A 21721-nucleotide genomic window follows, 5' to 3' on the forward strand; every position below is an offset into this window, starting at 1 on the left:
ATCTCAGTTCTGGTCACAACCATACCTGCTTCCTTATTTTCTTATTCCGTGGATTAGTTCCAACATCAAGACCGGTGGAGGAGAACTCAAGTCAATGCCCTTACCAACTCCTTATCGACCTTCAAATCTCTTATCTGGACAGGATAAGAGCAAATGAACCCCTCTCCCTATTGTCTATTCCTCCTCCCGGCTTACCGCCGTTGGGCATTTAACTAGACCTGTTCTCATAGCTATCTATTGGTGCTCTCAGCATAGGTAGTATGATTGGACTATAAATTACAAAAGGAAGAGGCCTCGTGGCTCCGAAGAAGAAGTTTACCGGTTCGAATGAAAGGTTGTGAGAAGCCCCAACGGAGATGCCCAAAATCCTGCTAAGAAAATTGCTAGTTTTAGGTCCAAGAGATCTTCTCTTGGAGATGCTAACTTGACTTTCTCTGGGCGCCTCTCGTTTAGCCTTTTACTTCTCCTATTAGCAGTAGGTCTACGAAAGCAAGCGTAAGAGTGGATCTATCCTCAACGCAAGGGGAATTGCTTCCTTTTGAATCGGAATAAATCAGGTGAATCCGGCGATCTCTCTATGGAACCCCTTTCTCACTTCTACTTAGGAAAAGAGGCCAGGTTCGGTACATGCCTTCCAAGTCTATTCGATAGGAGCAGCTTGCATTCAATGCCATTATTGGATTAACTGTCCATGTCCGATTCTGTGCTTAAGGTTGCTCGGGCTTCCTGAGGTCAAGCCTTGGTCTTTTTGGCTTCAAAATTCCATTATCCTTTCTCTACGCAACCCAGGGCTTTCACTCACCCGAACGGAGTCGAACCTTCATTGCCTTTCCTCGGCTCACTTCCCTTAAAGTGGGGAATCCAGTGAAAGGAAAGGACAACCTACTACAAGTGGGACAGATGCCGGGGGAAGAAGACCGTCAGGCAAGCAAACTAAGGAAGCCAGAAGGGAAGTCAAAAAAGCTCAAAGCAAAACTCTTGTTGAGGCAAGTTGGTTTTCGTAAGCCGCTAGTGGTCTCAGGCTTCTGTCTCCTACTACTTCAAATGGAGAAATACCTTATCCTTCTTCTTCCCTTTTTTCGGAAGAAAAGGAGGATCCGGACAAAATCGACGAAACGGAAGAGATCCAAGTGAATGGAAAGGAAAAAACAAAGGATGAATTCAATTTTCACTTTAAAGAGACATGCTATAAAAATAGACCACTTTATGAAACTTTTTATCTGGATGGGAATCAAGAAAATTCGAAGTTAGAAATATTGATAGAAAAAAAAAAATTGTCTCTGCCTAAAGCCTAAAGTAGGAGCTTTCCCCGGTAACAAGAGTCTAAAGTGGTTCTTACCTCCCCTGATGATAACGCTTGTCGGTCTGTGTCCGCGCTTTCAGTAAAGTAAATTAACTTCAATTAAATTAAGAAAAGGAAGGTGGAAATGTAGTTAGTGCAACAGTATTATACAAGACGCTTAAATGAACTACTGTGATTCTCATCTAAACTTATAATTGAGATAGAGTTTAAAATCTTTGTATTACTTATTATTATATTCCTTAAGCTAGAGGAGACTTGTTTGTCTGGGAAAAATTGTCATTCTAGACCCGATTGGAAAGATTGAATTGAAAGCAAGAACATAGACCTGACGAGAAAGACCCACATTTTAAATATTAACATTTTAAATATTAACTTATGATAATCAAAGGGAGTCGTGGTTACGGGTAAGGTTAGGAAGCCTTTTTATTTAATTTGAAAAGCATCCTTTTTCTTGGCTCCGATTTTGTCTAATCTCATTCAAATTTCAAATTGCGCACTAAACTATACCCTGTACAAATTATTCACTGATAGAACAAAAAATGAAAGATCTTTCTGCTAGAAGAAAGATAATTCGAAATCAAATAGAAAAAATTACAAAAGAAAAGGAAAACAAAATTAGAACCTCAGAAGTAAATATTTGGCCGAAGTGAGAGAGTCCCCGGTCTGCCTGCCTTTGTCAGTGTGCGCATCCGTCAACCATCGCTCTGCGGGAAGCAGATTCAGTTGTGCTCCTTTGATCTTACTAAATCAAGGATCGGACTTGGTTTCGCCAGACATCTGTCTCTTCCGTAGTAGATGCTTCCGTACACCGACTCTTCTTTCGAATGAATAGGGCTCTCTTTGTGCCCTAGAGTTTATAATAATGGTAAAATGGAATAAGGATAAGGATAAGGGGGCTCAACTCTTTTATGGGAAGAGAGCGCTTCCTTACACCTTCTATTTAACGTGCCAGTGCAAGCATAAATTCGACGTACTCTCGCGTCGCCAAACCTCGGTAATTTTAGATGAATCATTCTGTTCCTGGTCGTTTGGATAAATGAAAGTATTTTAAAATGAAAGTATTTTAAGATGAAAGTCTTTTTCTCACATCTATTCTAGATTACATTGTCGGAAAAGATATTGTATGTATTGATATGAAAATATTTGGTACATGAAGTCATGATCTGATAGATATATCAATATTATTATATATAAATTTTATATTAGGCTTAGTATTTATTATATAGAAATCAAAATCTTCTAGTAGGTATAAATTAAATATTAATATAAATTGAAGGAAAATTGGTTGATTCCCGGCTAAACTCGATATGGCTAGAAAGAAAAGCCTTATCTTATGGCCACTTATCATTATGACTTTTTACACTGGGTTTGTCCTCGCTCCGTAGATGGCAAGCCTTGTAAGTGCTAGTTTAAGAGGGTGGGTTCTTTCCTGCGGCTAGGATCGTAGTATCCTGCGCATGCTTAAGCTTAAGAAAGCCAAAAATCAGCATAGAGAAAGCCTTCCATACTTATAGGGTTATGGCCTCATTATCTATTTTTATTCTCAATCCTCCCTTAAGCTAAAAAGTTTTAGCTAGTTGCTAGCCCTTCCTGCTACCGTTAACATTAAAGGGTTAGGTTAACATTCAAAACGAGTCCTTTGCTCTTGTAGTTTCTTTCCAACCAGTTGGAATTGCAATTGATGTTCATACAGATATAGAAGAAAAGGTTCTCTATTGATTCAAACGCTGTACCTATGGGATAGGGATAGCGAAAGAGGAAAAAACCGAAGATTTCACATAGTACTTTTGATCGAAAAATCAATCTGATTTATTTCGTACCCTTCGCTCAATGAGAAAATGGGTCAGATTCTACAGGATCAAACCTATGGGGAATGACGGAAGGGAATAAAAAAAGAAATAAAAAAAGAAAAGAGAGGGAAAAAGAAAAAAAAAATAATAAAAAAAAAAGAAATAAATAAAAATGAAGTAGAAGAGCCCAGATTCAAAATGAACAAATTCAGCTCTTAACGCTAGATAGACTGATTTTCCTAGTGTGCCAGCAGGGAAGAAGCTTACATTACACGAACGAGCTTTAAAGAAGACGTAGTCTACTTATGTTTAGGGGGTATAGCTTGATGAGCTAGGGGATTTTTAGAGTGATGACGATGGCCATTAGTGGTTACACTACCTGGGTGATTAGAGGGACACTTTTTAGTTATTGGGAGAACCCAAGTACTCTCTTTCAGATCCGGGAAAGAGCTCTCAGAGATCTTTTTTCCTTTTGGAAGATACAGGAGCGAAACAATCAACCTATTGATATTGTAAGACCCAAAGGATTCTTCCAATGTATCATTTCTGAGGCCGACTTTCGTCCCTGCTCGACGGGTGGGTCTTGCAGTCAATCTCCCTTCTGCCTTTGCACTCGAGGGCCAATCTCCGTCCGGCCCGAGGAAACCTTTGCACGCCTCCGTTACCTTTTGGGAGGCCTACGCCCCATAGAAACTGTCTACCTGAGACTGTCCCTTGGCCCGTAGGTCCTGACACAAGGTTAGAATTCTAGCTCTCTGGTTATCAAATGATTGAAGAGCCGGGAGCAATTTATTTACGATACTTAGTTGACATTCATAAAAAGTATCTAATGAATTATGAGTTCAATACACCCTGTTTAGCAGAAAGACGGATATTCCTTGCTTATTATCAGACAACCGCTTATTCACAAACCTCGTGTGGGGTGAATAGTTTTCATTTCCCATCTCATGGAAAACCCTTTTCGCTCCGCTTAGCCCTATCCCCCTCTAGGGGTATTTTAGTGATATGATCTAATATTTCTATCAAGCATAAGTTCTATTACAAGGCTTCGAACTTACGCTGTTTTTATTTGTAAATCAGTGGTTATTCCTGAAATTTTCAAAGATGAAAGAAGAAAAAAAAATAGCCTAAAATAAAAAGAGTACACGAATGAAGAAAAAAATATTCTTTTTAGATATCCCAATTGCTCAATTTCGAAGCAATTCCCCCTTTTCGATAAATGTCCTCAAGAGCCACTCAAAATTCGGATTTCGAGATGAAAGAATTACGTTCTATCAACAAAACAAATATTTAGAAAAAAAATGGCCAATTTCCCCGCACCCCCAAGAATAATTAAACACCCCCCAGGAATAATTAAGAAAGATTTCTGAAAAATATTGTGATATGATAATCAAAAATGAGCGAAAAAAAGACAGAAAGGTTATCATTCTAAGTGGTCCAGCCCTTTGCTCATTAATCATTAAGGAGGGCAAAAAAAAGATCATGTGCTAGAGCAGCTATAAACAGTGCCCTCAGGCTTTCTTCGGAATAAGATAGATCAGAAGCAGCAACTGTCTTTGTCTATACATATATAAATTACTTACTCCTTTTGGCTTTTGGGCGAATTCTTCAGAAAAAATTGTGTCTTTCACAATGGAATCTGATAAGTGAGATTTCGAGTAAGTGTTTACATAATCTTCTTCTGTCCGAAGAAATGATTCATCGAAATAATGAGCCACCATTGATATCGATACTAAATATACTTAATATTACTATATATATTATACTCGAAATACTTAATATTACGATAACTATATTTAGTTTTACTTAATATTAAGTAAAACTAAATATTAGAAATATTATTCTATTTATTATTGCGTTTATTATTTTTATTATTTAGTTTATTAATTATTATATTCTAATCATATTATATATATTTTTTTTATTAATTTCTAATAATATTCTAATTATATTAATATATATATATTAATATTCTCTTTAATATTCTATTCTCTATTAATATTCTCTATTAATATTTCCTATTTAATATTTTTTATTATAAAAATTATAAATATTTCTATAATATTTATAGAATATTTATATAAAATAAATAGATTATATAAAATAAATAGAGAAATAATTATTCTATAAAATAGAAAATAAATTCTAAAATAAATAGAGAAATAGAAATTATTATATAATATCTAATTATAATATTTAATATATAGATATAGAAATATTCTATATCTATAATATATAAATAAAAAATATATAAATAAAAATTCTTATTTATATATTTATATACTTAATTCGACTTCTTAGAGGTTCTAACCAAGGAGCACGCAGATCCCAAAAACGCATAGTTTCTCCTCCAAAAATAACTTCTCCGGTAGGCGAACGCATTAAATATTTACCTAACCCAGTAGGTCCTTGAGCGGATCTGAAATTTTCTATCTTATATCTTCTAATTTTTTATCTTATAAGACCTCAGGTGCTAATGAAACTATTTTAGTAAAATTTAACTGTCTCAATTCCCGGGCAATTGCACCAAAAATTCGAGTTCCTTTTGGATTTCCTTCACTCCATATAGAGGAACGGGTTGTCCATACTACTTCCTGGCTGATTACATTTATGAGATGGGAGTTGCAGGCTGGGTATCCTAGCCCGGGAATGGAGCGAAAGAAAGAGAAATTGAAGAATCAGAGGCTGCTGCTTAATAATAAGCTCGCCGGAGAAGATACTCTTTATGTCAGCTAAAGGAATTGCATTTAGAATAGACTTAGAGTAGTGGTTGACCGACCTGTACTGTAGGGCTTGTGACCACCGCTCACCCGCAGCATGAACAAATGTCATCAATCCGTACGCCTTTTCAGTTAAGCCCTTTCCCAAACCTTTGAGTTGGTATACACGTGTTTCATATCTATCACGATAGGTTACTAATAAGTCATTTGGTTGCTTTCTTAGAAAGTCTACTTACTATGTCAAAAACATAAACTCAAAGATCGACTTTTCTACTTCCTAAACTCTAACATCGACTTGCACACATCGAATATCCTGTGTTAAAGATAACAAGTTGAACTTAGAGAATCTGAAAGAACTTATGAAAGTAGTGTCTGATGTAAAGACGGAAGTGAACCCATTTCATATGATGGGAGTTGCTGGCGTATTGGGCGCTGCCCTGTTATGCGCTATTCATGGTAAGATAGATGGCAGGGAACTACTTATAGGAAGGATATATATAGTAGTTTTGGCAGAGGAGAAGCCCTTTAAGATTCTTTTTGTGGTTCTATAAGCGCTTCACCGGCCACGTATGCTGTAACAAGTGTTGGAGGGAGGGATCCCGTTGCAGTGGCAGTTTGAGTTGCTCTTCCTGCCGAACCTCTTGTTCGCCCTTTTCTTCAGTATGGGCTTTCTTATATACTGATGAACAATCTAAGTTGAAGACGCTTACATTGGGTAAGGGTCCGTAGTCAGATAAGCTTTATCATCAATGAACAAGTGACCATTAGTGATTCCCGATGAGGAGAAGCACTGATGGGAACGATATTGGACCCGGTTTGGCATGAGTAGCTTGGGCAGTCTTAGAGCCAGGCGAGGATGAAATTCATGCCTTTAGAATACCCTACCCACCAAGACCTATTGCCCTTACTCCAACAGATTCTGGATCAACCCGTAAATCAGTCTTTTCGTAAGAAGAAAAAGGCAGTTGAAGAAGATGTGAGAACCTTAGCTATAAGCTAAGAAGCTGAGTCTTAGAATGAGAATTAGGAGGAGAAAGAGAGAGTTCTTACTCGGATGACACTCCCTAATCCCTGAAAGAAGGCTGAACTTCCATTTCACAGCCTGCTGATAAAGGTTGCCTTCCACTGAAGGTGAATCAACGTCTTCACTATATATATAAATTATATATGGTTTAGAGCCAAATCCTGAGTTTTGTATCATAAAAAAGAAAATTTCTAAACAAGCTCAGCCTCCGTATTCTTTATCAATTGGACCCATGAAGAAGAATAATAGGTCTTGAAAGACAATTGGACCTTCATCAATCGTTCCCGGAGTTACATCAGAGGCGGGATCGCTCACAGGGGAAGATCCTTAAAGAGAGGGCATTCTAAATTAGCATGCCCTTCTTGTTTAACTTGCTCGCGGGGAGAATAAATTCTTCTTAGAGCAATGCTCGTGCTGAAAACAAGAGTCAAGAAGGAACTGCTGGAGGGAGTGTAACACTAATAAATCGCTCAGGTGGTCTTCCCGCCTTTAATTAAGGGGGCTTCCCTAACGTTCAGAGTTGTTCTGGTTTGATAAAGGAGCACCGGCCGAGCACCCTGAATGAATAAGAAATGGGCAGCAGAGGGAATCAATGATTCTTATTCAACCGAGTTGAAGCTAGCAACATGTCGATTACGCACCGGAGGTTGGTAAGAACTGAGGGACAATGCCTCCGAACCTAAGTGGGCCTATCAGCGAAGCAACTGGTACTTGATCGGGTGGGGAGCGGTTGGTTTGGTTTTTCTACTCCTCCTAGCAACCTGAGTAGCAGATCTGGCTCAAATCTTTGGCTTGGGTTTAAAAAAGTTTGGAAGTCTGCTTTACTTGGTATGTGTCCTTCTGGAATGATATCTGGACTGGTCAGGATTCTCCCCTAGTGTCTTGGTCATCTCAGGCTATTCCGGAGGAGTTTTTGGCTTAAGTTTATATACTTAAGGCAATCACTCACATCCGGATTCTTACTACTTGGAGCGGTCCAGAACCGGAATGGATACAAGAGCCTTGCGAACTCTACCTCCAATGCTACTAACTAAAAAAAACTAGCTACTACGCTCACTACTAATATGACTCTTCCTTACTACCGGTCAGCTCTCGCTTCCCATAACTTTCCTTCTCTTGTCCCGAGCTCCCTTTCTGTTGAACTAATCCCAGGCTTCCAAAAGCGGGTTGTCGCCCATTGATGGTCTATAGGGCAATCTATATCCTCGCTAAGCTCGTCTCCCTCGGGCCCTTACACGGTCTTTAAACAAGACGCCAGCTCTTTACCTTGGTCAGTGCTAGCATCCATTACTTTAATAAGGAGGGAATCGGCTCTTGCGATGGAAAGTCTTTCTAGCGTATGAATGTAGAAAGCGCATGAATGGGCAAACGTATTGCCGACCGAACTCGCCACTCGGGATCAAGAGCATTCGTAAGTTTAGTTTTTCTTTTTTTTTTCTTCCAAAACCTTTCTTTTTTCGGTATGCCGCTCCGCGAGCAGAGCGAATGAACAAAAATCCAACCTAATTTGGCGGAATCTGGCATATCTTAACTAAACCCTTTGCATGGGCTCGCCGTGCACTTGTAAGGTCTGGAGAGGCTTACCTATCTTATAGTCTAGCCGCTTTATCCGTTTTTGGTTTCATTGCTTGTTGCTTTGTCTGGTTCAATAATACCGCTTATCCTAGTGAGTTTTACGGGCCTACTGGCCCCGAAGCTTCTCAAGCTCAAGCTTTTACTTTTCTAGTTAGAGATCAACGGCTTGGGGCTAACGTTGGATCCGCTCAAGGACCTACTGGGTTAGGTAAATATTTAATGCGTTCGCCTACCGGAGAAGTTATTTTTGGAGGAGAAACTATGCGTTTTTGGGATCTGCGTGCTCCTTGGTTAGAACCTCTAAGAGGTCCAAACGGTTTGGACTTGGTATTCCAACAGGAACTTTCCTTAGGACAGCAACTGTAGCTGTAGCAAGCAGGCTTGCTTAAAGGGGGAGGCAGATGGCCCGGAACTGAGAATGGTCACAGGGTGCGCCGCGCCGGGGACTAGCCTACTTATCCTTCTTTATTCTCTTCACTAGATGTAACAGCAGACTGATGAATTGAATTACGAGTTAGATCATATGGGCAAGACGAGGATAAAGATTAAAGTAAGGAAAAGACAAGATAGGAGTTCTTGGTCAACTATCATTGGTGATGCAGAAGAGGATTCTTGGCACATCTGAGTCTACAATAGCAGAATGGGGATCGGCTCCACTTGCTGATAGTGAGGTTTCATCTGCTGCTATTGCTTCGTGCTAAATACAATGTTCAACGTGAAAGAAGGTTGAAGTAGTCGATACAAATGCCTCACGCGTGGCTCATTTCTTTTTAAAGGAGATCGATCGTGTGAGGGGATTAAATAAAAAATTTGACCACAAGCGGAGTTTCCTTATAATAATAAGGTGAATCGAACCATTAAACTTTGAGGCTGCCTATGGTTACCAAACCACACCATATCTTAGATCTTCTTACCACAAGAAGCTAGGGTGAGCGAGGATGGAGAAGCAAGCCTTTGCTGAACATATTAATTGATATGTTTCCACAAATAATTGAAATTCAATTTCTTGATCTGTATCTTCAATTTTTGGAAACTTAGAAAACTCTTCTGTTACGCCCTGATCAATGAACCTACAAAATCCTTCAAATTGTATCTGATTAAATCCAGGTATTGTAGACATTCCCTCATTTCCATCCTCGAGCATTTTAAATTTCCCGTTTATTAAATATTAATAATAGTATGCAGAATTACAATTTATAAAAAGTGATAGTATGCTACTGGTTTTGCTAGAGCAAGGCAGAATTTCCTATAGCCAACCTAATGTCTTAATTTATTATTCTGAATGTATTACTAATTGACAAAAGTTACATCTATTCAATTTTAAATGTATTGTTTTATTATTTAATCTAAATATACTTATTAAGATATCAAAAATATCAACAACTAAATCTAAATATAATTTAAAATAGATTTTTGAACTTTTGAATTTTATTTTAGTTTATGAATATTATACTTCACATGTGCGTCATTTTATCAGTAACAAATTATAAACATATATTGGGATGTGAAAAAAAATTAAAAAATAATAAAAAAATATACTATCTTTTGTGTAGTTCATAAATTTATGAATGCTGGGTGGGTAATGGCTATCATTTAATTAACATTAACATAATATTTTAAAACCGTCATTTATTTCTCTTCAAAAAAAACTATCATTTAATTCATAGAGAAAGTCTTCAAAAAAAAAAAAAATTCATAGAGAAAAAAAAATAGTAACCTCACGTAGCCCGTGCCATCCTAGTTTTATAACTAATTATGATGATTTTAGGGATAAGGTGCAAATTTGCCCCTAACGTTTTTAGGGAGGATCAGATTTACCCTTAAGTATGAAATAGCAAAATTTTAGGTCTATGGTTTTTCTAAAGGTGCAATTTTAGGCCTGTTGGATGGAAAACTTTAACACTGTTAAAAATTGTATGCGATGTCAGAAATTTATATTTGGGATTGTCACCTGAAATTACACCCATCCTTCCATCTTCTTCCCCGTAATCGTGATTCACCAGATTCTTCTCCTTTAATTGCGATTTTGAATATGCTCTCTTTCATCTTCTTCCGTTCAGTCACGATTATGCTCTTCTTTTTCTTCCCTTCACTTGCGATTTTGATTCTGCTCTCATCTCCTTCTCCTTCTTAGCTTCAATGGTGATTTTGCTCTTCTTAGCTTCAATGGTGATTTTGCTCTGCTTCTCCTTCTTTCTTCCCTTCAATCACGATCCTTCCTTTTCCTAAAGCTATCGTTTTTCGTTTTCCTAAAGCATTGCTTAATACCCATCCAGAAATTTTTTGTTTTCCTAAAGCATTGCTTAATACCCATCTGCTTAATACCCATCCAGAAAACAAAAAACGATAAGGATCGTGATTGAAGGGAAGAAAGAAGGAGAAGCAGAGCAAAATCACCATTGAAGCTAAGAAGGAGAAGGAGATGAGAGCAGAATCAAAATCGCAATTGAAGGGAAGAAGAAGAGCATAATCGTGACTGGACGGAAGAAGATGAAAGAGAGCATATTCAAAATCGCAATTAAGAAGGAGACGAATCCGGTGAATCACGATTACAGGGAAGAAGATGGAAGGATGGGTGTAATTCCACATGACAATCCCGAATATAAATTTGGCATACAATTTTTAACAGCGTTAAGGTTTTCCATCCAACAGGCCTAAAATTGCACCTTTAGAAAAACTATAGACCTAAAATTTTGCTATTTGGGTAAATCTGATCCTCCCTAAAAACGTTAGGGGCAAATTTGCACCTTATCCCATGATTTTAAGTAAAAGCATAAAAAAATAAAAAAATAATCTCGGCAGGAAAGGAATATACGTGGGCTTCATAGCGAACAAAAAGCCCATTACATGGGGTAGTGGGCTTACAGAAGTCCAATAAATTTCTCTGTACAAAACCGAAAGTAGGAGGGAAAGGAATCTTTTGCTCTTTACACTAAACACTCGGCAGAATTCTAAGCATCCAAAGCAATATGATACGGTTGGCATGGAGAAAAGCTACAAAACGCTTAAGCATAACAACCCTGAACACGTTCTGTATCAACCGGTATCCATCCGGTAGCAGGTCAACATTAAAATGAAAAGCTAGCCAAACAACAGTTTCCCGAAATCAACACTTCTACTATCCCACCATTATAGCCATTACCCACCCAGCATCAATTTTCAAACTCGATTTTGTCTTGTCTTCTCTTTCACTCTGCTCATCCTCGCCTGAATCACGCAAATGCAGTTGTCCTCTTCCGCCATTAATTTTGATGAGGTGATTTTCTGATTCTCTGTGCTTTTCTTATCTTTGCTCTCTTCTCTTTTTTCTTCCCGATGATTAATAAATTCTTTGATTATTTGTTCATTCATGATTTGTTATATCTGTATTTATAATTTGATCAGAGAATCTCTGGTCACGTTGTTTAAGGTGCGTATTCAATTGTTGCATGGACAAGAGGCGTTAGGAATATCTCATTCAAGCCTTCACGGTTTTCGTTCTTCCAATCTAATCTTAAACGGTGAGAATTTTAGATTCTCGTTTATTTCAATTCAATTCCACTCCTGCAGCCTCGATTTGCAGGGATTTTGTTTAAATTGTATCTGTTTTCTTATCTCTCTCTAATGGTTAATAGTTTGCAGCTTTTTAATTCGAGGTGAAATTGAAGTTTCCGAGTGTTAAAACGGTAGCAGGTATAATCGTCTCGAATTCGACAATGTGTATACACTGTTTGCGTTTTCTTGTGGTGGTTGACAGAGATACGGTTTATCTTTTTCTCAGAATTGAAGACATGCTGACGTGTATAGCTCGATCGAAGCAACCCGGTGATGACTCTCTGAGTCAACCCGATGAGTCCGTCACCGCAAACGCTGCGAATGTTAAACAAAACCAATCGATGAAGTCCCTCACTTCTCAGGTTTTTGCTCCCTGATTGCCTTTCTCCATTACCTTTACTCGGTAGTTGGAGGTTTAATTCCGGCTTTCTTTTGGTTTCTATAGCTCAGGGACATGGCATTGAAGGCGTCCGGGGCATACAGGCAGTGTAATCCATGCACCGCGCCAACAGCTCAGAATCGTTTCAGGACCAACTCTAATGAGTCCGACGCCGAGTCGGAGCGGTTCAGGTGGTCATTACGTAGGACGGGAAGCTCAAACTCAACGACCCCAAGGACGTGGGGGAAGGAGATGGAGGCGAGGCTGAAGGGGATATCAAGCTCGAGTGGGGAGGGAACGCCGAACTCAGTGAATGGTAGTGGACGGCGGGTCGACCCGCCCATCGTTTTCGTTGAAGAGAACGAACCCAAAGAATGGGTGGCCCAGGTGGAGCCCGGTGTTCTGATCACTTTTGTTTCGCTTCCACGGGGAGGGAATGATCTGAAGCGTATACGATTCAGGTACGCCTTCTTATCGGTCAGATATTTGACGGTCCTGATTTAGTAAGTCTAATAGCTGGCATTGATAGAGTTCTCGATCTCTGATCATACTGCGAAACGTGTATGGTAACTGTATAGTTTTGTGCATGGAAGTAGTACATTTGTTTGTGAAAGTATAATATTTGATAAAAAAAGTTTTTTGAATAATAATATTTGATAAATTAGTTTGGCATCTAACAAATTATATTTGTATTAATTTATTAAAATGCTAAAAATGCTAATAATTTCAAAACTGAATTTCGATATTAGAACTTAATTCTTTATTTGTGAGTTGTGATGGAATAGTATACGTCATTGATTGCTTGCTAGTGATTGATATATATTTTTATTATTCCATGGAATTTTTTTAAATGTGGAGATAGAAGAAAGGAAAAGTGGAAGCGGGCATTTGGGATTTATATGATTTTGTATTTCTAAACTGCATAATAATGTCTGCGAATTACGTTTTTCGCTCAATCATTATGTTCACACGATAAAAAAAAGTGAATATTTTTTGATGGAGCAAGTGATTAAATGGTTATAGAATAGTGAATTTTTTTTTATATGGTAGTTCGAATGGAGCATATCAAATCAAACACTACCTAGGACACCTCTGGTATTTTGAATGGATGAATAAGGTGGGGGACCTACATCCAACAGTAAATTCACGCCTAGTGAAAAAGTAATCCAAGAAAAGTCCAAAAGGGAAACTCATTGTGCCTCATTAGTGGTGGTGGGTCAGGTTTGATTGTGTTGGGTTCTTTTTCACTGAGGATTGTCGTAGTGTCGGGGAAGGCTCTTTACTATTTTCCTTTAGAAATAAAAAAGAGTTGTTCTTTTATTTATTTATTTTTAATTATTCATGCCTGATTCTCCGTTGCTTGTCATCTTATGTGATAAATTCTTTGTCATCTTCTTACTTGTGATTTGCCCATATCTCCTTCCTGCCACTTAAAACTTCTGGACAAGACAAAATGTGCCCTTCAGTGTTGGCAGTAACAAGGACATCGCTGGATAGGTAATTGTCCTTTCTTCTTTTACAGGGGACAGTGATAAGAACGTCCATGGTTAAAACTATAGTTCCAATTTTCTTTATTGACCTCTTCAGGTATTCATTTGACTCCCTGTGCTATTCCTACCATATTTCCCCCTCCGTCCTTTTTTTATTTTTGGACTTGATAATCCAAAAATAGTTTCAGTTACAATCCAATTGATTTTTCCTGTTGCTTAGACGTGCTAATGTCATCATTGTGGTTCGTCTTATTTCTTAATGTAATGATTCCATTGTTTGGTTTGAGTTTGATTTCCCCTTTCATACTTTGACTGATCAGACATCCACTATTATGTTGCTGCCACCTAAAAATTGTTCTATATTTGTTTAATCTAGCACTTAGAATCCTCTTTGAGTAAAGTTGCCTTGTCCCCTTTTGTCAAAAAAAGAAGTGCTTAATGTCCAATTGTGTTGTCTTATATGATAAAGAGTTTAAGAGCAAGTACATATTAAAGGATATTTTTTTGGTTACACATATTAAAGGATGTTGATATAGGCCTGTAGACTTCAAACCATATATAGCTTGTGCGTAACTAATCGCGTGATGAAGACTTTACTTGGTTTCCATATGTGAAAATGTTTTGGAATTTCAGTCCATGTCTTTTTTAGAAATTTATCTTCTAGGCTTGATTTTTTTTTTTTTTTTTTTGTCGGACTTGCTAGTTCATGATGCAACTTACTATTTGTTTTGTTAGATCACTACCTATTATTTTAATCTTTTAGCCTTTAGGTGCCTTATCTCATGCCACTTAGTCGTGCAACACTAATTCAATATTTGTCGGTCATAATTTATTGAAAGTCAAGGCATCTGAACATTACTATTGTTTGTTTCAGTCGTGATATGTTTAACAAGTGGCAAGCTCAAAGATGGTGGGCTGAAAACTATGACAGAGTAATGGAACTATACAATGTCCAGAGATTTAATCGTCAGGCTTTTCCCCTTCCAACACCTCCACGATCTGAAGATGAGGTCAGTTCCCTCACTGAAACTGTTTTCATCCCAGACAAAATATGCATATCGTATTTTACTGTGACCTATAATTTTAAAAAAAAAAAAAAGTACAACAAACTCCATAACAAACGGTTATCTTGTCATGCTTGTGTTTAACAAATTAAATGTTCAAGTAAGCCGAACTCAAATAGACATTCAAAACTTAAGCCAATAGATACAAAAATGAATCTTTTGGCTGCAAACAAATATAAACATGTGTAATAGATTATGATACATAACTCACCATTAAGAATTAATAAGGAAAAGAACATCTTTTTCAGTGGAGACAATAACAAAAAAATGATCAATATCTTTTTCGTTTTAGCAGTGTAAAACTTATTATTAATGGTATGTTTGTTAGTGATAGTGTCCAGTGACCATCACAGAATTTTCCTAGAAGTTGAGACACATCCTGTTACTGGCGAAATTTCTGCATTTCTGCCTGTAAGAAAGACCCCTTCAAATGACTTGCCAATTGCCATGAATGCTAATATGCGTGTTGTCTTGTCCTGCTGGAGAATTCGGAGAACGAAAAACTTTTTGCTAACAAACTCATGTTTTAGTATGTGGTACAGAGCTCAAAGATGGAGTCTGCAGAAAACAGCCCAGTTACACCGCCACTGACGAAAGAAAGGTTACCTCGTAATTTGTATCGACCAACAGGGATGGGAATGGGTTATTCATCCTCAGATTCTCTTGATCATCATCCAATGCATGCCCGCCATTACTGTGACTCAACAAATGGCCTAACCTCGACCCCAAAACTCTCAAGTATTAGTGGGGCCAAGACAGACATATCCTCCATGGATGCTTCTATAAGAAGTAGCTCATCGAGAGATGCAGATCGCTCTGGAGAGCTTTCAATAAGCAATGCCAGTGATATGGAAACTGAGTGGGTTGAACAGGATGAACCTGGAGTTTACATCACTATCAGAGCCTTGCCAGGTGGCAAAAGAGAGCTCAGAAGAGTTAGATTCAGGTATGTTTTTAGTTACACTAACCATGACTGATAAATTTTCACCAAGTATATATTATATTGAAAGGACTAACAAGTTTCTGTATGGGACGAAGAACATGAGTACAGACATTCATAGGTTGTCAGCGTACTAGAAAACGTAATATATGTGTTGCCATAGATTGATCTGTGCTTATTTTAGATCCATTGCTACTTGACCTGCATTTGGGTTAGCTGGGAACACTTCTCAGGCATTTGTATGTTTGGTCAAACTCACAATGGTTCTGCCTATATGGAGATCTGTTTTGGGCATCATTCACCCATGGTCACGCCTATGCAGATTGACTATTAGCTCCATAAATCTGGTGATATAAGTAGATTAATATGAACATCAGGACGTATAATCTACTTCTATTTGGTATCACTTCTTCCCATTAACAGCAGAGCTGTTTTGTGAAAAACAATGATGGCTGACAGACTAATAATGCTCCATTGAGAAGTACTCGAGTCCAAGTGGATTTAATTTGACTCGATCCAGATTGCTTGGACTTAATGCATGGTATCAAGGCTATAATTGAGCCAACTAACAATCATGACTTGAATTGACAGCATTAAGAAACAGATTTCTATTTTTTTCATCATGCTGCTTCCACTAAATTCTTTTGGTAATGTTAACATGAATACACCAGTAGCTCTATATTCTGATACTTGTATACGGTACACGTATCTGCTACTAATCTTACACTTGCAAATGACTACCTTGCAGCCGGGAAAAATTCGGGGAAATGCACGCCAGAGTTTGGTGGGAAGAGAACCGAGCTAGGATACATGAACAATACTTGTAACTGAACGGGGGTTGTCTACATTTTGGGGGTGTGTTTTTCTTATCCTTTTTCTTAAATTTATTTCTTCCTCCCTTCCACAGAGAATCTAAACAGGTGCTGCTCGCGCCTCTTGATTTTTGGGGGAGTCCTTTTACGATCCGTTTTCAACTTATGAAGCGCTTCAACTTCATAGGTGTTTTAGCCTTAGCCTAGAGGGACTGAGATCGTGTACTTAAATTAAATATATGCTTTAACAGCTTCTTTTAATTGAGGGTGGGTGAAAAAGCAATGATTATGTATAATGTATTTGCAGTTAATATGGGTGGTGAGCACATCAGTATAAAGAAAAGAATGTGTTTCCTTTCCTCTTTCATTCCCCTTTCCAACAAACATTTCCATCTATAGCTTCCTGCCTTTACTGATTTCATGCAATTAGCTCAGATTTTTATTATGCAAATTGTATTTTCAAAACTAAGTCAATGTCCATCTAACTACTAACTCAAAATATCACTACTTGGTGACTTGCCTTTTTTGTATGGAAAAAAGGGTTGGAGTCAATGTCATCGAATACTAAGACTATTGATTAATGTATTTTTTTTTTTTTTGCTAACTACTGCTTTATTTTTCTCTCTCATATCTCAGTTGCACATAGAATTGTTAACTAGGGCATCGTTTGTTTTCCGAAAAATATTGTGCAAGAAAATACTTGTCTGATTTTAGGTTAGCCAATAGAAAATCATATGAAGAAAGTGAAGAAAATGTTTTACCCCTTTTTAAAAGACAAACATTTTTCTAAACTTTTGTAACTCTTCTCCATTTAATTTTACCATTTTGAAAACAATAGTCATTCATCACTTATCCAATATTTTTCAAAACACAACATTTTCCGACAAACAAACGGAGTTTAAAATGGGGTTAGGCTTAGTCTATCCAAAATGTGCAGTTCAAGCCTAACCCGGGTCAGACTTGGACTGGACTTTGCTATTCATTTCTAAGCCTAGTCAATATACTTAATTAACTTTTTTTTATATAACAAAAATTTAAACTTTTTATTTTTGAAAATATAGAATAATATTATTATTTTATATTTCTAATAGTATAATACCATTAATTATGTGTAGTTCATACGGTGTTGGGGTTGGAATGTTTAAATAATCTCAAGTACAACTCTTAAAAATCGGGTTCGGACTGAACCACATCAAAAAAATGTGGCAAAGCTAGGCCGGGGTAGTTAACTAATCTATGAAAAAACTGGTACAATCTTATTAGGAGGTAGGGATGATCAAAATTGGATGGGTTACCTTATCAGGAGCTCTTATAATCTATGAAAACTAGTTTTTATGGATTGTAGTGGGTTACATAAAGTTTAATAGTTTGTGAATATTACATTGGATTGGATGGTTTATTATAAACAATCTAAGAACCCATCTATCTAAATTTTATATTGACCTTCTGACTTTTTTTTTTTTTTTGAATTTTAGAATACGAAATACTGGAATAGAGTATTTCATAAATTTAGAATTCTAGAAAACTCTGAAATTTCAGAATTCCAGAAAATTCTAAAATCCTAAAATTTTGGAGTTCCAGAGTTTTGGAAAAAAAAATACAAAAAGAAGAGCAAAAACAGAAGAAGAAATAGAAGAAAGCGTCAAAAAGTCAAACTTTCCCCTCGCTAAAATACCTTCACATTTTAACGGTGTTAAGAGATTTGTCGCGTTTTTACAAACGACAGGAACCATATGGTTTATTTTTGGACAAAAAAATCACATGTCTTTATCTATGAAAATGTAAAACCACATAGTTTTTAAAAAAAAAAAAAAATAACACTAGATTCTATTAAGTTTTAATCTAACGATGACTGAACAAATTCATTTAGTCAGACACTGATTATGTGAAAACCACGGCCAGCAACAATCACCGTGGTCATCAGGGTCCCTGTGAGCGCTACTACACCGTGATATGAGATTTGGAAAAGTTTGTTTAAATTGATAACTTCGTCTAATTCTTCCAATTCAATTATATTACGGCATGAATATTCATGAAATAAAGGATACTTGCAAAATTTGTATAAAAGGAAAGCGAGAAATGACAAAACAAGACGAATAAAAAAAGAGAACTAAGGAACAAAAATTAAATAGGATTACCGGGAAAAAATGAGAATCGAAGAAAAAACTAGAAAAAATGAAAAAATATATATAAAAAGGTAAAAACGATAATATAATCTAACCACCGTTAACCCATTCAACTTATATAACCCAACTCATGAAGGGTTAGTAGAAACCCTTGTTTAGAAGATTAAAAAATAGGCTTAAAGCACTTTTTGGCCCATGACCTATCCAAAATTTATGCATTAGGCTCCTGACCTATTATTTGGTCATATTTGGCCCCTAACCTATCAAATTAGATAAAATCCAACTCATACTGAATGAAAAATTAACTGTGTTGGAAAATTAACGGCAGTAACCAATACAAAAATGACACATGACACATAAATAAAATTAATTTTCACTCTATCGGAACACTAGAAAAGTTTTTAAGATTTTTTTTACTGTGTAAAATAGTTACTATTGCCATCTCTAGTTGAAAATTAATTTTATTTATGTGTCATGTGTCGTTTTTGTATTGGTGACTGCTGTTAATTTTATAACAAAGTTAATTTTTCATTCAAGATGGGTTGAATTTTATCTAATTTGATAGGTCAGGGGTCAAATGTGACCAAATAATAGATCAGTGGCTAAATGCATAAATTTTGGATAGGTCAGTGGCTAAAAAGTGCTTTAAGCCTAAAAAATATGAGGGTAAGAGTTTTGAAGGGTTTTGAAGGGTTCAAAATCAATAAGTTTTTAATAGATTTTTGAACCCACCGATTTGGAAGGGTTTTGATGAACCTTTCCCTTTCTTCCAAATAAGGATAAGGGTAATACCCTCACTCCCCTTCCTTCCCTTTCCATACCCTTCCCTACCATCCATTTAATTATCCTTCAAAACCTTTCATCCAATCAAAGCCTAAAAAAATTAATACATCCTATCATAATCCATTATAACTCACCAAACTCATCAAATAGTTTCCTTATATGGATTGGGTAAAAACCTTACCACAATCCACCAAATCCAAGTTTGAACACCCTATTAGGAGAAGAAGGAAAGCTGTTGTCCTGAGTTTCATGTCCTTTTCTTTATTTCTTCAGGAAGGACTTCATTTTTCTTGTGTGGATCTTTTTAGTCTACACAATACATTATTTTAATTAAATAGAAACCATTTATTGAGAGAGACAAGAAATTAGATAGAGAATTTAGGATAACAGATTTTCTTCCATCAGAAGGGGCATTTAGAAAATCCATCATTGTACAAACATTTTTATTTTTAGAATATAAGAACAATCAGAAAGTATAAGGATAAAATTTACATGGAAAACTTTTTCGTAAGGGTAAAACCATAATAATAATAATAATAATAGAAATAGAGTTAATTTCAAATAAAACCATGTGGTTTCATATTTCTAAAATGTCTTTATAAATATGAGAAACCATAATATTTATTTTTATACTTATTCCTAATTAATATTTATAAAATATACATTAATAAATACTTGTAATATTTTTTATTCTCATAACTTAATATATATGCACCTTTTACATATTTTTAAAAGTGATTGATTTTCAGTTTAATTCTGATTGAAACTTAAACCTTTCATCCTTGGCCTTAACGGGTTTGAAAATCACTCTCAATTTGAAAATGATGTTAATTTACATATTTATTTTAATATTTGAAACACAAAAAATATTGTGTTTTCCAATTTTTCAAAGAGACATTTTATTTATTTTTTAATTTATCCGGATACTCGATTTAAGGCTCGTAAACCAACTAAATCTCAAATCTTTAGAACTGAATCCATGACATCAATAGATCGTAAACCATGGATAAAAAGAACAAAAAACCGAAATCATATATCCAAACCGATAGTATTTTTTGGTAAGAAACACAAATTGGTAAATAAACAAAAATAAAATCTCACTGAGTAGATGTGAGTGGGTCTGATACCCGTTCAATATACGTTTCTAGTGGCAACCATAACTTTTTAACGTTTCTGTCTCAAACAATTCTTTTACCTAAAATCTGTTGTGGTGGTCCCAAGTCCTTTACATCAAATGACTGATAATTGCTCATTTAATTTACGAATCGATAGAACATATTGTCCTATAATTAGCATATCATCAACATGTAACAGCAAAATGATGAAGTTGTTACTAGAAAATCTTAGTAGACACATGGATCTGCACAAATCTTCTTATAGCCATGACTACTCATGAAATAATCAAATTTTTGTACCACTGTCTCGGTACTGGTTTTAACCCATAGAGATTTTTTTTAGTTTGCAGGCCATTTGTTCTTTTCCCATTCAAATTCTTACGGTTGCTCCATGCAGATTTCATCCTTCAAGTCACTTTAAAGGAACGCTGTTTTCACATCTAGTTGTTCAAGCTTTAGATCCGGACTAGATGCCAGAACTGTTCGAATAAAGGCTATTTTAACCAATGAAGAAAAGATCTCATCGAAATCAATACATTTATATGTTGAAAAGCATTCACTACTAGACGAGCTTTGTACTTCACTAATTTTCCGTTTCTATCTCGCTTGAACTTGAAAAATCATTTCTTCAATAGTTTTCTTCCTTTAGAAAGTTCAATGAACTCATATATATGATTTTTGTGCAAAAAATTCATCTCCTATTGCATTGCTTGCAGCCATAATTCTTTATCTACATGAATTTGAGCTTCCCGAAAATTCTTCGGCTCCCCTCACAAGCAAGAAGAATATATTCAAAAGTAGGATACTCTGATGTTGGTCCACGATCTATGGCAGACCTCTTGAGTTGTTGTTCACCTTCTACTTAAACAAAAATAAAAGTATTTTTTTAATGTTTTTCTCGTTTTTCCGTATTCTTCGTTTCTCTCGCTTGCTGCATTTTCCCATATTCTACATTTTTTCTTTATTTTGTGTTTTTCCCCTTTTTCTCATTTTTTATATTTTTATGCTTTTATTGTATTTTGCGTTTTCCCCTTTCTCTGCATTTTTCGCGGTTTTCATATTCTAC

At 36.2% G+C, this 21721-nt stretch overlaps 1 protein-coding gene across 5 annotated transcripts; it reads left to right on the forward strand.

The window, feature by feature from the left end:
• Positions 1 to 11414: 11414 nt before the first annotated feature.
• On the forward strand, positions 11415 to 16996 carry LOC136204115 (protein Brevis radix-like 4). 5 transcript variants are annotated; one of them, XM_065995312.1, is made up of 8 exons: positions 11415 to 11668; positions 11797 to 11912; positions 12027 to 12084; positions 12173 to 12308; positions 12392 to 12786; positions 14690 to 14825; positions 15410 to 15825; positions 16568 to 16996. In XM_065995312.1, the coding sequence occupies exons 4-8, from the start codon at positions 12183 to 12185 to the stop codon at positions 16644 to 16646; spliced, it is 1152 nt and encodes a 383-aa protein (XP_065851384.1). In that variant the 5' UTR covers positions 11415 to 11668; positions 11797 to 11912; positions 12027 to 12084; positions 12173 to 12182; the 3' UTR covers positions 16647 to 16996. The 5 variants fall into 5 exon arrangements, with proteins under 5 accessions (XP_065851384.1, XP_065851383.1, XP_065851386.1 ...); XM_065995311.1 differs by having other exon boundaries at positions 12034 to 12084; XM_065995314.1 differs by having other exon boundaries at positions 11822 to 11912.
• Positions 16997 to 21721: the final 4725 nt, after the last annotated feature.

Source organism: Euphorbia lathyris, chromosome 8 (genome assembly GCF_963576675.1).
Source record: "Euphorbia lathyris chromosome 8, ddEupLath1.1, whole genome shotgun sequence".
In the NCBI taxonomy this organism is placed as follows: Eukaryota; Viridiplantae; Streptophyta; class Magnoliopsida; order Malpighiales; family Euphorbiaceae; genus Euphorbia; species Euphorbia lathyris.